This window comes from Talpa europaea (genome assembly GCF_964194135.1).
Source record: "Talpa europaea genome assembly, chromosome: 9".
NCBI lineage: Eukaryota > Metazoa > Chordata > Mammalia > Eulipotyphla > Talpidae > Talpa > Talpa europaea.
Genome location: NC_140076.1, coordinates 69287175 through 69302986, shown reverse-complemented (window position 1 = coordinate 69302986; position 15812 = coordinate 69287175). Strand labels below are relative to the sequence as shown.

At 36.7% G+C, this 15812-nt stretch overlaps 1 protein-coding gene across 1 annotated transcript in view; it reads left to right on the top strand.

Moving 5' to 3' along the window:
• UIMC1 (ubiquitin interaction motif containing 1) overlaps positions 1-15812 on the top strand; it is a gene marked incomplete at both ends in the record, with an annotated part of 115666 nt that overhangs the window by 19891 nt on the left and 79963 nt on the right. The window contains one exon of the mRNA XM_084242779.1: positions 11035-11119. Coding sequence (XP_084098905.1) covers positions 11035-11119 — 85 coding nt within the window. The remainder of the gene's footprint in view (positions 1-11034; positions 11120-15812) is intronic.

Genomic DNA, 15812 nt, shown 5'->3' with positions numbered 1-15812 from the left:
TATTTAATTTTTGATGCTGTTATAAAGGGTATTTTAAAATTCCAGTTGCTGTTTGTTGCTAGTATATACATATACAGTTGATTTTTGCATATTTTTCTTGAATGCTGCAGTCTTGCTAAATTCACAGATTTCCCATGGTCTCCGAATGTTCCTATTTGGTATGATTTGGTAGGTTACTTTGGAGAAGGGGGAATCTGGAACATTATTACTATTAATTTATTTGAAAAATAAGTTTTAGCATTCTCAGATATGTTTTGAAGTCCTGAGCAATTTCTCCATCAGATGCTAGAAGGGAACTGTGTGAATCAGTTCATTGTACTTATGTTAACCTAATTTCACAAGTGTGCCACAGTACCCTAGCCTGTAAGGGTGAGGTTTCTTCTCCCACTTCCTAGAGGGTGCACTCTTGTGAACAGGTTTTGTAGCCAAAACTTCCTTGGCGCTCTACCACCTATTTGTCAAAAAGTCTGCTTTGAACCAGCCCTAGTACAGAGACCTCCTTACTTATCCCCCATTTCCTGCTGGAGTCTGTGAGCTAGAGGTGGTGCTGGCCTTAGAGTGGTGACTTGGCAGCCACAGGGGCCCTGGCCACTGCAGGCTGCTTCCCATTCTGCCACCTGCCTCAGTCTAACTCCTGCTCCCTGACCAGGCACTCCCACCCAGGTCTGCGCTCCTACCTTGAAAGTTGATTTGGGCAGTAGGAGGGTGGAGGGGATATGTGTCAGTTGAGTAGACAGGATTCACTGTTTATTTCTTCTTGCAGTTGGATTTCCCTGATGGGAACTGCCTGTATAGTGCTGAAAAGAAATGTGAAAGAAAGACATTTTTGACTTGATCGTAGGGGGGAAGATTTAGACTTTAATGATTATGATGTTAACTATGGTGTTTCTTATGTAGATGCCTTCAAAGGGGTTGAAGAATTTTTCTTCTCTTCCTAGTTTGCTGAATTTTGATCAAGAATGGATATTAGATTTTGTCAAATGCTTTTTCTTCATGCATTGTGATGACTTTTTTTTACCTGTTAATGCAGTGAATTACATTGATCTTATCTAATATTCCTGGATAAACTCCACTTACTCATGACACATTATTAGCCTTTTATATATAATACTGTTGATTTGCTTAAATTTTTCTTTTTAGGATTTTTGCAGCTATGTTCTTGAGGGTTTCTGGTCTCTAGTTTTCTTATAATACTGTTGTCTGATTTAGATGTCAGAGTAATTTTGGCTTTTTAGAATATGTTGGGAAATAGTGTATCTTCAGGTTTTTTTTTGAGCGTTTTGGTAGATTAGATTATTTTTTTAATAAAGATTAATTTACTTATGTATACAAGAACTGGGGTACAGGCCAGAGGTGGGGGGGGGGGGATGAGAGGATTCACCAGAGACAGAGTGGGGAACAGAACAGGTGGATTGACTGAAATATACTGCTGAGGGGAGCAGTGAGTGAGTCAGGACAGGTCTGCTACGCCATGTGTGTCACCTCCCTGGTTGGGGATCGAATTTGTGCTGCAGTGGCCACGGGTAGCTTCATGTGCTGTGTCTTAACCATTTGCGCCACCAGGGAGTCCCCTAGATTGGTTTTTTTCTAACTTTAATATTTTATAGACTATACCAGTAAAGCTGTATGGGCTTAAACTTTTATTTGTGGGAAGGATTTTAGCTACAGTTTCAATATCATTAATATATACATAAGGTGGGCCTCCCCGGTGGCGCATGCGGTTGAGCGCAGCGCTGTGAAGCTGTCCGCAGCCTCTGCAGTGCTGATTTGATCCCCGCCGGCCTTGGAGCAACACACATGGTGAGCAGACCTCTCCTCTCTCACCCGCTGCTCCCCTCAGCAGTGTATTTTGTCAGTCTGTCTGTTCTGTTCCCCGCTCTGTCTCTGGTGAATCCTCTCACCCTCCCGCACATCTGGCCTGTACCCTGGCTTTTGTATAAATAAAATAAATCTTTAAATATATATATACACACACACACACACACACACACACATAAGGCTATTAAAGTTATCTTTCTTAGATGTACAAAGAACTTACACGACTCAACAAAAACAAAATAAACAATCCAGTCAAGAAATGGGCAGAAGAACTTAAAAGACATTTCTCCAAAGAGGAAATGCAAATGGCCAACAGGCATATGAAAAAATGTTCAACATCCCTTATCATCAGGGAAATGCAAATCAAAACCACACTGAGATACCACCTTATACCAGTAAGAATGGCACATATCAAAAAAACAAGCAACAACAAATGTTGGCGAGGATGTGATGAAAAAGAAACTCTCCTACATTGCTGGTGGGAGTGCAAACTGGTCCAACCACTATGGAAAGCTGTCTGGAGGTTCCTCGGTCTACTAAAAATGGAGCTACTGTATGACCCGGCAATTCCACTCCTAGGGATCTACCCAAAAGACACAAAAACATTGATTCAAAAGAACACCTGTACCCCTATGCTTATTGCAGCACTATTTACAATAGGCAAAACCTGGAAACAACCCAAATGCCCAAAAATAGATGACTGGATCAAGAAGATGTGGTACATATACACCATGGAATATTATTCAGCATTCAAAATAGATAAACTCATGTCATTCGCAGCAACATGGATGGAGCTAGAAGAAATTATGCTCAGTGCAATAAGCCAGAAGGAAAAAAAAAAATATTTGATGGTTTCACTTATAGCAGGAATATAGGGGAATCAAGGCATCAGTGTAAAAAAAAAAAAAGTACAAAACACAACAAAGCAAAAACAGATAATTATAAATCAGAGACATCCTGCAGGGGAGGAGGAGAGAGAGGGATCAGAGGGAGGGAGGGAGGAGCACAGGGGACTGAGTTGATGATGCACGGGTGCATTGGTGAAGGAAACTCTGGAGACTACACCTGAGGGGGTGGGGAAGCAAATATTGTTTAAAAATGAACAATGATGTTTTAAATATTGTTTAAAAATGAACAAAAAATAAAAAAATTAATAAGAAAATAAAAAAATAGTTGTCTTGATGAATTTTGATTTTGTCTTTCAAGGAATTTGAAATTTTAGCTACATTGTTGAATTTCTTGATACAAAGTTGTTTATAATATTTCCTTGTTATCCTTTTTGAAATCTTTAGAATATTTGGGGACAATACTTCTATTTTATATGATTTCTTTAAGATTAGTAATAATATTATGTAATAATAAGGTTAGTCTGGTTTATCATATTTGAATTTTCCAAGTTTTGCAGTCTGTCATATAAGATACAGAAATGAGAATGAAATTTCCTTCTAATATAGTCATGTTTTTAAATAGGTTAGTTTCCTCATGTGGTACTTGCATTTATTATAATAAGCATCAATGATTGACTTTTTCCAATTCAAAATACTGCTTAAAAAATGCTACTTAAAATACTACTTAAAAAATACTACTTAAATGACTTCCTTGGGGCCTCCCTGGTGGCACAAGGGGTTTAGTCTTAGCACTCTGAAGCTATCTGCAGCCACTGCAGCATGAGTTCAATCCCTGTCCAGGGAGCTAACCCACTTGGTGCAGCAGACCTCTCCTGTCACGCCAGCTGCTCTCCTCAGCAGTGTATTTCAGTAGATCTCCCTGTTCTGCTCCCCACTCTGCTCTGGTGAATCCTCTCATCCACCCCCTGCACCTCTGGCCTGTACCCCAGCCCTTGTATACATAAATAAAAGAAATCTTAAAAAAAAAAGACTTCCTTAATAAAGGTGACTTAAAAAAACTTATAAAGTTGAGACATTTCTCAAACTTTTATCATTTAGTTTTGAATTTTATCCACCATTCTTTATATAGGAGCTTAGATAGTTGATTTCAACAGGGTTAATAACCCTGAGGCCAGATTCATTTTCAGGTTTTCTGCAGGAGTCTTAGGATTTTATTGAATTTCCAGGCACCAAACTAAATTATTTAAAAAAAAAAACCAACCCCACAAGTTTTGTACTTTGTAGATTGTCACTTCATTTTTAATTAGTTTTGTTGTTATACCTAAAGGCATACTGTGTATTGTTACAGAGAAGCAGGATAATGTAACACAGTATAGACTGGGAGATTAAAATGAACTTTAGTATAAGGGGGACTCAGTACTTAAAATATCAGTAACATTGTATCTGTTACCAAATTCTTCAGTGTCTAAAAAATCCATATGAGGAAAAAAACACTTGGTAAAATCCAAGATTGATAAAAACTGCATAAAACCCATAGTATTTGGGAAAAGGTTTATGAAAGTGATTTTTTTTTCATTAGCATACAGCAATTTTATTGAGGAAAGGATGAGAGATGTTTGCATAGACACAGGTGGGCAGTCTTAAAGAACAAAACTGCCTGAAAGTCATTTTTTTTTTCCACAGAAGAACTAGAATGTAGGCCAGAGGTGCAGGGGGTGAGAGGATTCACCAAAGACAAAGTGGGGAGCAGAACAGGTGGATTCACTGAAATACACTGCTAAGGAGAGCAGCAGGTGAGACAGGAGAGGTCTGCTGTCCCATATGTAGGTTAGCTCCCTGGCTGGGGATCAAACTCAGGCCCTAGAGGTGATAGCTCTGAGACTTAACCCCTAGGCCACCAGGGAGGCCCTGAAAGCGATTTTTAAAAAAAGATTATTTATGCATACAAGAACTGGGGTGCAGGCCATAGATGCTGGGGTATGGGGGGTTGAGAAGATTCACCAGAGACTGAGTGGGGAGCAGAAGGGCACATCTACTGAAATACACTGCTGACAGGAGCAGCGGGTGAGTCAGGAGAGGTCTGCTGCACCATGTAGATCACTTCCCTAGCTGGGGATCGAACTTGTGCTGCAGTGGCTGCAGATAGCTTCATAGTGCTGCATCTTAACCCCTTGAGCCACCAGGGAGACCCCATGAAAGCAATTTTTTAAATATAACTTTTTTCCTACTGTCAGTTACACAAAATAACTGAAAATGTGCTACAATCATAAGTCTGGAAAGACAATTTATTTTTTACTAAAGCTTTTTCCATATTTACTGTATAATATAGCTGGTAAAACTGTACAAGTACAGCAGCAGCCCTTCTGCCCATCTGCACCCCTGCAGGTGCTCCTCGCCACCAACTTTCTCCCTTTGCAGGGCAGCAGCTTTCTTGCCTGCCTGTGATTGTGTGGGTCTCTCTTTTATTTAATAAACCTGTCCCTTTTGGGGGCAACTCTTTCTGCCTACTTGTGTCTATGCAATGACCTTATTCTCTCCCTTTTTAGAAACCTGCCCTTTTTGATACAAAAAAAGAACAAACTGTACAAGTAAAATTAATAATGTTTAATTATGTTTGAACAAAATAAAGGGATTTTCTCCCACAAAATATCTTTTATTTTTTTAATTTTTTAAAAATAAATTTTATTTTTATATTCCCCATACAATTGCAACCACCTTACTTTGACCCCAATCTCTCCCCTCCCCGCTCCCTATCCCCCACAGAGTGTCTCTGGTTCATAGTTTTTTATTGATTTTGATTTTCACTTTCTTATAGTTATTCATTTTCCTGGTCCCTTATTGAAGTTTTCTAGATTCCTGCTATGAGTGAGACCATCCGGTATTTTCCTTTTTCTTTCTGGCTTATTTCGCTGAGCATGATCCCTTCCAGCGCCATCCATGTTGCTGCAAATTGCATGTGTTTATCTTTTTTGAATGCTGAGTAATATTCCATGGTGTATATGTACCACATCTTCTTGATCCAGTCATCTATTTGTGGGCATTTGGGTTGTTTCCAAAGCTTAGCTATTGTAAACAGTGCTGCTATAAACATAGGGGTGCAGGTGCTCTTTGGAATGGATGTTTCTGTGTCCTTTGGGTAAATACCTAGGAGTGGAATTGCTGGATCATATGGAAGCTCTGTGTTTAGTAGGTCCAGAAATCTTCACACAGCTCTCCATAGTGGTTGGACCAGTTTGCACTCCCACCAACAGTGCAGAAGAGTTCTTTTTCTCCGCACCCTCGCCAACATTTGTTGTTGCTAGTTTTTTAAATATGTGCCTTTCTCACTGGTGTAAGATGGTATCTCATGGTAGTTTTGATTTGTATTTCCCTGATTACAAGTGATGTTGAACATTTTTTCATATGCCTGTTGGCCATTTGCATTTCCTCTTCAGAGAAGTTTCTTTTTAGCTCTTCTGTCCATTTTTTGACTGGATTATTTCTTTGTTGTTGTTGAGTCTCATCAGCTCTTTGCAGATTTTTGTGATCAGTCCTTTATCATTAGTGTTGTGTGCAAAAATTTTCTCCCAGTCAGTGGGGTTTCTCTTTGCTTTGGTTATTGTCTCTTTTGCTGTGCAGAAGCTCTTTAATTTGATATAGTCCCAGCTGTTTGTCTTTGCCTTCACTATCACTGCTTTGGATGATATGTCTGTAAAGATGTCTTTGATGTGCATATCATGTAGTGTTTCGCCTATATTTCCTTCTATGTATTTTATGGTTTCAGGTCTTGTGTCTAGTTCTTTAATCCATTTTGAGTTGATTTTTGTGTATGGTGTGAGGTAGTGGTCAAGCTTCATTCTTTTGCATGTAGCGACCCAGTTTTCCCAGCACCATTTATTGAACAAACTTTCTTTGCTCCAGTGCATATTCTTTGCTCCTTTGTCAAAGATTAGTTGACCATAAATCTGTGGGTTTATTTCTGGATTTTCTATTCGATTCCATTGGACTGTGTGTCTGTTCTTGTTCCAGTACCATGCAGTTTTGATGATTATGGCTTTGTAGTATAGTTTGAACTCTGGGGTGTGATGCCTCCATTCCCTTTTTTTTTCAGTAGGGGTTTGGCTATTCGGGGTTTTTGGTGGCTCCATATGAATTTCATCAATAATTGTTCTATCTCTTTGAAAAATGACATTGAAATTTTGATTGGAATAGCATTGAATCTGTATATTGCTTTTGGTAGGAATGGCCATTTTAATAATGTTTATTCTTCCGATCCATGAGCAGGGGATGTCTTTCCAATTCTTAATGTCTTTTTCTATTTCTTTTAACAGTGTTTTATAGTTTTCTTTGTATAGATCCTTTACTTCTTTTGTTAGGTTTATTCCCAACTATCTGATTTTTTTTGTTTCGATAATAAAAGGGATTTTTTTTTAATTTTTTCTTCTTCAGATTTATTGTTTGTGTATGGGAAGGCTACTGACTTTTGCGTGTTGATTTTGTATCCTGCCACATACTGAACTGATTGATGAGTTGAATTAGTTTTTCTGTGGAGTTTTTGGGGTTCTCTATGTACATGATCATATCATCTGCAAATAGTGACAGTTTGACTTCTTCTTTTCCTATTTGGATTCCTTGTATGTCTTTTTCTTGTCTTATTGCTCTGGCTAGGACTTTCAGTATTATAATGAAAAGCAGTGGTGAGAGTGGACATCCTTGTCTTGTTCCAGATCTTAATGGAAATGCTTTCAGCTTTTCACCATTGAGAATGATACTGGCTGTTGGCTTGTCATATATGACCTTTATGATGTTGAGGTATGTTCCTTGTATCCCAAGAATTTCAAGGGCTTTTATCATGAATGGGTGTTGCACTTTGTCGTAAGCTTTCTCAGCATCTATTGATATCATCATATGGTTTTTATATTTCTTTTTGTTGATGTGTTGTATAACGTTGATTGATTTTCGGATGTTGAAGCATCCTTGTGTCCCTGGAATGAATCCTACTTGGTTGTGGTGAATTATCTTATGGATACATTGTTGGATTCTGGTAGCTAAAATTTTATTGAGAATTTTTGCATCAGTGTTCATTAGGGAGATTGGCCAGTAGTTTTCCTTTTTTGTGTTGTCCTTATTCGGTTTTGGTATTAGTGTAATGTTGGCTTCATAGAATGTGTTTGGTATTGTCCCTTCCTTTTCAGTTTTTTGGAAGAGTTTGTGAAGGATAGGCACTAATTCGTCTCTGAATGTTTGGTAGAATTCATTTGTAAATCCATCAGGTCCTGGGCTTTTGGTTTTGGGGAGGTTTTTGATTACCATTTCAATTTCACTGCTTGTAATTGGTCTGTTTAGGTGTTCTATTTTTTATTTATCTAGCTTTGGTTGATTGTAGAGTTGTAGGAATTTGTCCGTCTCCTCTAGATTGTTGAACTTGTTTCCATATAACTGTTCATAGTAGTTACTGGTTATTCTTTTGATTTCTGCTGTGTCCGTTGTGATTTCTCCTCTTTCATTTATGATCCTGTTTATTTGTGCTTTCTCCCTTTTTTCCTTTGTGAGCCTGGCTAGTGGTTTGTATATTTTATTGATTTTTTTCGAAGAACCAGCTCTTGGTTTCATTGATCTTTTGGATTGTTTTTTTAGTTTCAATTTCATTTATTTCTGCTTTGGTTTTTATTATTTCTTTTCTTCTACTGGCTTTGGGGTTTTTTTGTTGTTCTTTTTCTAGATCTTTGAGCTTCGAGATTAGGTTGTTTCTTTGCGTTCTTTCTTGTTTCTTGATGTGAGCCTCTATTGCTATATATTTTACTCTTATTACTGCTTTTGCTGCATCCCATTTAGGAAATTGGTGTCCTCCTTGTCATTCAGCTCAAAGAATTTTTTAATTTCTTCTTTGATCTCCTCATTAGTCCAGTGGTCTTCCAGTAGTGTGGTTTTCAATCTCCATGAGGTAGGAGAGTTCCTTGCCTTCTTTTTATGGTTTATTTCTAGTTTGATGCCTTCATGGTCAGAAGAGATGGTTGGTATGATTTCGATCTTGGTGTATCTGTTGATGTTTGTCTTGTGTCCCAGTATGTGATCGATCCTGCAGAATGATCCATGTGCGCTTGAGAAAAATGTGTAATCCCTTTTTTTGGGTTTAGTGTTCTATAGATGTCTGTTAAGCCCAAGCACTCTAGATCCTTATTTAGAGCTTTAGTGTCTTTACTTATTTTTTGTCTTGTTGATCTATTCATTGTTGATAGTGGTGTGCTGAAATCTCCTACTACGTATGTGTTTTCTCTGATGTCTGTTTTCAGAGATGACAATAGTTGTCTGATATATTTTGGTGCTCCTTCGTTTGGTGAATATATGTTAATGAGTGTTATTTCTTCTTTGAAGTATTGTCCCCTTGATCATAATGTAGTGACTGCTGGGGTCTCTTTTTATCTTTTTGAGTTTGAAATCTGTTTTATCTGATATAAGTATAGCTGTTCCTGCTTTCTTTATTGTTTTCCATCCTTTAACTTTGAGTCTATTTTTATCTTTTGTAGCTAAATGTGTTTCCTGGAGACAGCAAAAGGTTGGGTTTTGTTTCTTAATGACTCTGTGTCTTTTTATTGAAGAGTTTAGTCCACTTACATTTAAATATTGTTATGTTAGCATCTGTATTTGCCATTGTGTTTGTCTTTCCTTTGATTTTATTTATTTATTCTTTTAATAACTTTTTTATTTTTGGCCTTCTTTCGTTGTTATTCGTCCCTCTGAGGTTCTGGCTTTAGGACTCCTTGTAGTATTTTTTGGAGTGGGGGTTTAGTCGTAATGAAATTCCAGAGTTTCTGTTTGTCTGGGAAGGTCCTTATTCTTTCTTCATAGAGGAAGGAGAGCTTTACGGGATAGAGTATTCTTGGTTGGCATCTGTTTTCTTGGAGTCTGTTGACTATGTCCCTCCACTCTCTCCTTGCCCGTAGTGTTTCTTCGGAGAAGTCTGATGTCAGCCTGATTGGTTTTCCTTTGAATGTTATCTGTTTCTTTCCTCTTGTCAGCTTCATTATTTTTTTCTTGTCCTGGATTCTTGGGAGCTTTACTTATGTGTCTTGCTGTATTTTTCCTTTCGTCGTGGAAGTTTGGTGTTCTTCTTGCTTCTTGTATATCAATGCAAAATATCTTTTAAACATCAACATTTATGCCAATAAAAGTTAAAAACTTGTAACAGTTTATTTAAAAGGAAAAACCATAACCTTTCCTACTGATAATTCAAAGGTACAGCAAAAATGGATTACTAGAGAAATGAAATTAAATGACAAATATGAGCATACATCTTCACTGTTAGAGGTCATAAAATTTAATTAAATATAATTTTACAAATTGAACATTTGTGTCAATGCTACATTGAGCAAATCTTTTGGCATCATTTTCCCACCAGTATTTGCTCATTTATTTTTTAGCAATAAAGTCTTTTTAAAGTATATATTTATATTTTAGAAGTAATGTTATTGCACACTTAACAGACATCAGTATAGCATATGCATAACTTTTATATGCACTGGGAAACCAGAAACATTTGTGTGTGACTCACTTTATTGTGGTGGTTTGGAACTTAACCTGCAATCTCTCCTTAATGTGCCTGTAATAATTTGATATTTGTATATATTGTGAAATAACCACCAAAATAAGTTTAGCTAACAATCATCACACATACAGGTATTTTGTGATGAGCTCTTTTATGATGTAGTCTTTTGGCAACTTCCAAATATGTAATATGTATTATTAAGTATTGTCATTAAGAAGAACAGGAAGAATTTTAAAGCAGTTCAATAAGATTGTGGTGTTTAATATATTAGTTAAAATGAGCTGGAATATATTTCAAAATTCATCTTTGATCCATATGCTTATGAGTCCCTTGTACATGTTTTTCTGTGAATTGTTTCATCATGTGCTTTACTGATAGGAGGAGGTTATATTGTTTTTTTTTTGTTGATTTGTAAGGGCTCTATATGTGAGGAAAATTAAGTCTTGTTTCCTATGTTGCACACTTTCTTTCAATTGTTCTGTTTTTAAGTACTGATTTTAAAATAAATATGCACTGAGTATAAGCATTTGTATTGACTTTTAAACCTTAAATCAAGTTTATTCTGAATTTGGGTGAATGTTTACTGTTGTTTTGCAGATGGGTCAATTTTTATATGAATGTATATGTAACAGGTAATGTCCATATATCATAAATTGTAGCAAGTTTATTCATCTCACTTCTGTTTTCCTTTTTTACTGAAACAGATCTTTTTCTACAGTTTTATGTAAACATTTACAACAATCATTGATACTTTAGAGGCTCACCTCTATTAGCTGTAGTGGAGACAGAAAGACTGTTACCTTTAATGGTAATTCTCTGATCATATTTCTTATTTTATAACAGGAACCAAAGGAGGAGAATGGATTGCAGAAAATGAAGATGAAACAGTCAAATAGAGCAAAGTGTTTGGCTAAAAGAAAAATTGCACGTATGTTTTCATTTTTGTGTTGAAAATGGCTTGGAAATTCTAAGAGTCATAGAATTGACACTAGTTTCTTCATTAGGAAGAAGTTTCTGTGAATAAGGTTACATACGTATTTTCTGTTTATCCTGCGTTTCATTAAATTTTTTATGAGTCACTTGGAATTTATCTACACTTTATACAGTTGACTTATTAGAGGTAGAGTGTTGAAATTAAAAATATTGCCTCCAAGTCTAGGTGTGCTTTGAATTTATTTGGATGTAAATATAAGCTATTTTTTGTGTTTCCACTGGGAACCAAACTCAGGACCTTTTGTGTGTAAAGCAGATGTGCTGACTGCTGCATCATGGAGCTTGAAGATAGCTTAACTAAATTTATTTTTTTTAAATATATATATTTTTAATATTATTTTATATAATTCTTACATCATTTTTCATCTTTGTACAATGTATGCATTTTCATTATGAGCTTAACTAAATTTGAGTCCTTATTTCAGTTCTTATTGTGTGGCTCTTAAGTCATTGCTTTCAGCCTACCTCTGTTTCATCATCAGTAAAATGAAGATAATAACACTTAAGTAGTTTCTTATTAGCAGCTTAAAAAATAGTATCTGTTAATATTTTTGTCATTAAAGTTGTAAGGGGTGGGCCCCCGTGGTGGTGCAATGGGTTAGGATGCAACCTATGAAGCTGTCTGCAGCCATTGCAGCACGAGTACAGTCCTTGGCCAGGGAGCTGCCCACATGGTGCAGCAGACCTCTCCTAGCTCGCCCGCTGCTCTCCTCGGCAGTGTGTTTCAGTAGATCTGCCTGTTCTGCTCCCTACTCTCTCTGGTGAATCCTCCCACCCCCCCACACCTGTGGCCTGTACCCCAGTTCTTGTATGCATAAATAAATAAATCTTTAAAAAAATTGTAAGGGTTGTTCTAAAAGTAGACAAACCTCAGTGTGGTTGAAAGGCTTGTAAAACTACAAATGTATAGGTTTTTTCCCCCCCACACCAAGCAACTCTCCAGTTCTCCAGCAGACACTGACTGATTGTTGTGTAATTAAATTCAATTTTGACACTTTCCACCTGGACACAGTATCCAATTCCATAGGATAAGGGCTTAGTCCTATAGAATTACCCTCAGTTTACATGTCAGTTGCAAGTCTGGATTGTTACTTGTGTGCTTCTGATCAACTGCCTGTAAATCAGAGGTTCCCACTACTCCCTCCTTTAGTTTGATTAATTTGCTAGAATTGCTCACAGAACTCAGGGATATGATTTACTTACTAGATGACTGCTTTATTTTTAAGTTCTTCTGCCCATTTCTTTTTTTTTTTTTTTTGATCTTCCAGTTTTATTTATTTATTTAATTTTTTATAAATTTTATTGTTATATTCCCCATACAATTGCAGCCCCCCCATTCTGACCCCAATCCCTCCCCTCCCGCCCCCGCCCCCCTAAAAGTGTCTCTGGTTCATAGTTTTTTGTTGATTTTGATTTTCACTTTCTTATAGTTATTCATTTTCCTGGTCCCTTATTGAAGTTTTCTAGATTCCTGCTATGAGTGAGACCATCCGGTATTTTTCTTTTTCTTTTTGGCTTATTTCGCTGAGCATGATCCCTTTCAGCGCCATCCATGTTGCTGCAAATTGCATGTGTTTATCTTTTTTGAATGCTGAGTAATATTCCATGGTATATATGTACCACATCTTCTTGATCCAGTCATCTATTTTTGGGCATTTGGGTTGTTTCCAAAGCTTAGCTATTGTAAACAGTGCTGCTATAAACATAGGGGTGCAGGTGTTCTTTGGAATTGATGTTTCTGTGTCCTTTGGGTAAATACCTAGGAGTGGAATTGCTGGATCATATGGAAGCTCTATGTTTAGTAGGTCCAGAAATCTCCACACAGCTTTCCACAGTGGTTGGACCAGTTTGCACTCCCACCAACAGTGCAGAAGAGTTCCTTTTTCTCCACACCCTCGCCAACATTTGTTGTTGCTAGTTTTTTTAATATGTGCCATTCTCACTGGTGTAAGATGGTATCTCATGGTAGTTTTGATTTGCATTTCCCTGATGACAAGTGATGTTGAACATTTTTTCATATGCCTGTTGGCCATTTGCATTTCCTCTTCAGAGAAGTTTCTTTTAAGCTCTTCTGCCCATTTTTTGACTGGATTATTTTCTTTGTTGTTGTTGAGTCTCATCAGCTCTTTGCAGATTTTTGTGATCAGTCCTTTATCATTAGTGTTGGGTACAAAAATGTTCTCCCAGTTGGTGGGGTTTCTCTTTGTTTTTGTTATTGTCTCTTTTGCTGTGCAAAAGCTCTTTAATTTGATGTAGTCCCAGCTGTTTATCTTTGCCTTCACTATCACTGCTTTGGGTGATGTGTCTGTAAAGATGTCTTTGATGTGCAAATCACGTAGTGTTTCGCCTATATTTCCTTCTATATATTTTATGGTTTCAGGTCTTATGTCTAGTTCTTTAATCCATTTTGAGTTGATTTTTGTGTATGGTGTGAGGTGGTGGTCAAGCTTCATTCTTTTGCATGTAGCGACCCAGTTTTCCCAGCACCATTTATTGAACAAACTTTCTTTGCTCCAATGCATATTCTTTGCTCCTTTGTCAAAGATTAGTTGACCATAAATCTGTGGGTTTATTTCTGGATTTTCTATTCGATTCCATTGGTCTGTATGTCTGTTCTTGTTCCAATACCATGCAGTTTTGATGATTATGGCTTTGTAGTATAGTTTGAAGTCTGGGAGTGTGATGCCTCCATTCCCTTCTTTTTTTTTTCAGGAGAGCTTTGGCTATTCGGGGTTTTTTGTGATTCCATATGAATTTCATCAATAATTGTTCTATTTCTTTGAAGAATGACATTGAAATTTTGATTGGAATAGCATTGAATCTGTATATTGCTTTTGGAAGGATGGCCATTTTAATAATGTTTATTCTTCCAATCCATGAGCAGGGGATGTCTCTCCATTTCTTTGTGTCTTCTTCTATTTCTTTTAACAGTGTTTTATAGTTTTCTTTGTATAGGTCCTTTACCTCTTTTGTTAGATTTATTCCCAAATATTTGATTTTTTTTGTTTCAATAACAAAAGGGATGGTCTTTTTGATTTCTTCTTCTTCAGATTTATTGTTTGTGTATAGGAAGGCTACTGACTTTTGCGTGTTGATTTTGTATCCTGCCACTTTACTGAACTGATTGATGAGTTGAATTAGCTTTTCTGTGGAGTTTTTGGGGTTCTCTATGTATAATATCATATCGTCTGCAAATAGTGATAGTTTGACTTCTTCTTTTCCTATTTGGATTCCTTGTATGTCTTTCTCTTGTCTTATTGCCCTGGCTAGGACTTCCAGTATTATATTGAAAAGCAATGGTGAGAGTGGACATCCTTGTCTTGTTCCAGATCTTAATGGAATTGCTTTCAGCTTTTCACCATTGAGAATGATACTGGCTGTTGGCTTGTCATAGATGGCCTTTATGATGTTGAGGTATGTTCCTTGTATCCCAAGAATTTCAAGGGCTTTTATCATGAGTGGGTGTTGCACTTTGTCGAAAGCTTTCTCAGCATCTATTGATATTATCATATGGTTTTTATATTTCTTTTTGTTGATGTGTTCGATAACGTTGATTGATTTTCGGATGTTAAACCATCCTTGTGCCCCTGGAATGAATCCAACTTGGTCGTGGTGAATTATCTTATGGATACATTGTTGGATTCTGATGGCTAAAATTTTATTGAGGATTTTTGCATCAGTGTTCATTAGGGAGATTGGCCTGTAGTTTTCCTTTTTTGTGTTGTCCTTGTTCGGTTTTGGTATTAGTGTAATGTTGGCTTCATAAAACGTGTTTGGTATTGTCCCTTCCTTCTCAATTTTTTGGAAGAGTTTGTGAAGGATAGGCACTAATTCGTCTCTGAATGTTTGGTAGAATTCATTTGTAAATCCATCAGGTCCTGGGCTTTTGTTTTTGGGGAGGTTTTTTATTACCATTTCAATTTCGCTAATTGTAATTGGTCTGTTTAGGTGTTCTGTTTCTTCTTTATCTAGCTTTGGGTGATTGTAGAGTTGTAGGAATTTGTCCATCTCCTCTAGATTGTTAAACTTGTTTCCATATAACTGTTCATAGTAGTTACTGATTATTCTTTTGATTTCTGCTGTGTCCGTTGTGATTTCTCCTCTTTCATTGTTGATCCTGTTTATTTGTGCTTTCTCCCTTTTTTCCTTTGTGAGCCTGGCTAGGGGTTTGTCTATTTTATTGATTTTTTCAAAGAACCAGCTCTTGGTTTCATTGATCTTTTGGATTGTTTTTTTAGTTTCAATTTCATTTATTTCTGCTTTGGTTTTTATTATTTCTTTTCTTCTACTGGTTTTGGGGTTTTTTTGTTGTTCTTTTTCTAGATCTTTGAGCTTCGAGATTAGGTTGTTTCTTTGCGTTCTTTCTTGTTTCTTGATGTGAGCTTCTATTGCTATATATTTTCCTCTTATTATTGCTTTTGCTGCATCCCATACATTTAGGATATTGGTGTCCTCCTTGTCGTTCAATTCAAAAAATTTTTTAATTTCTTCTTTGATCTCCTCATTAGTCCAATGGTCTTCCAGTAGTGTGGTTTTTAATCTCCATGAGGTAGGAAAGTTCCTTGCCTTCTCTTTATGGTTTATTTCTAGTTTGATGCCTTCATGGTCAGAAAAGATGGTTGATATGA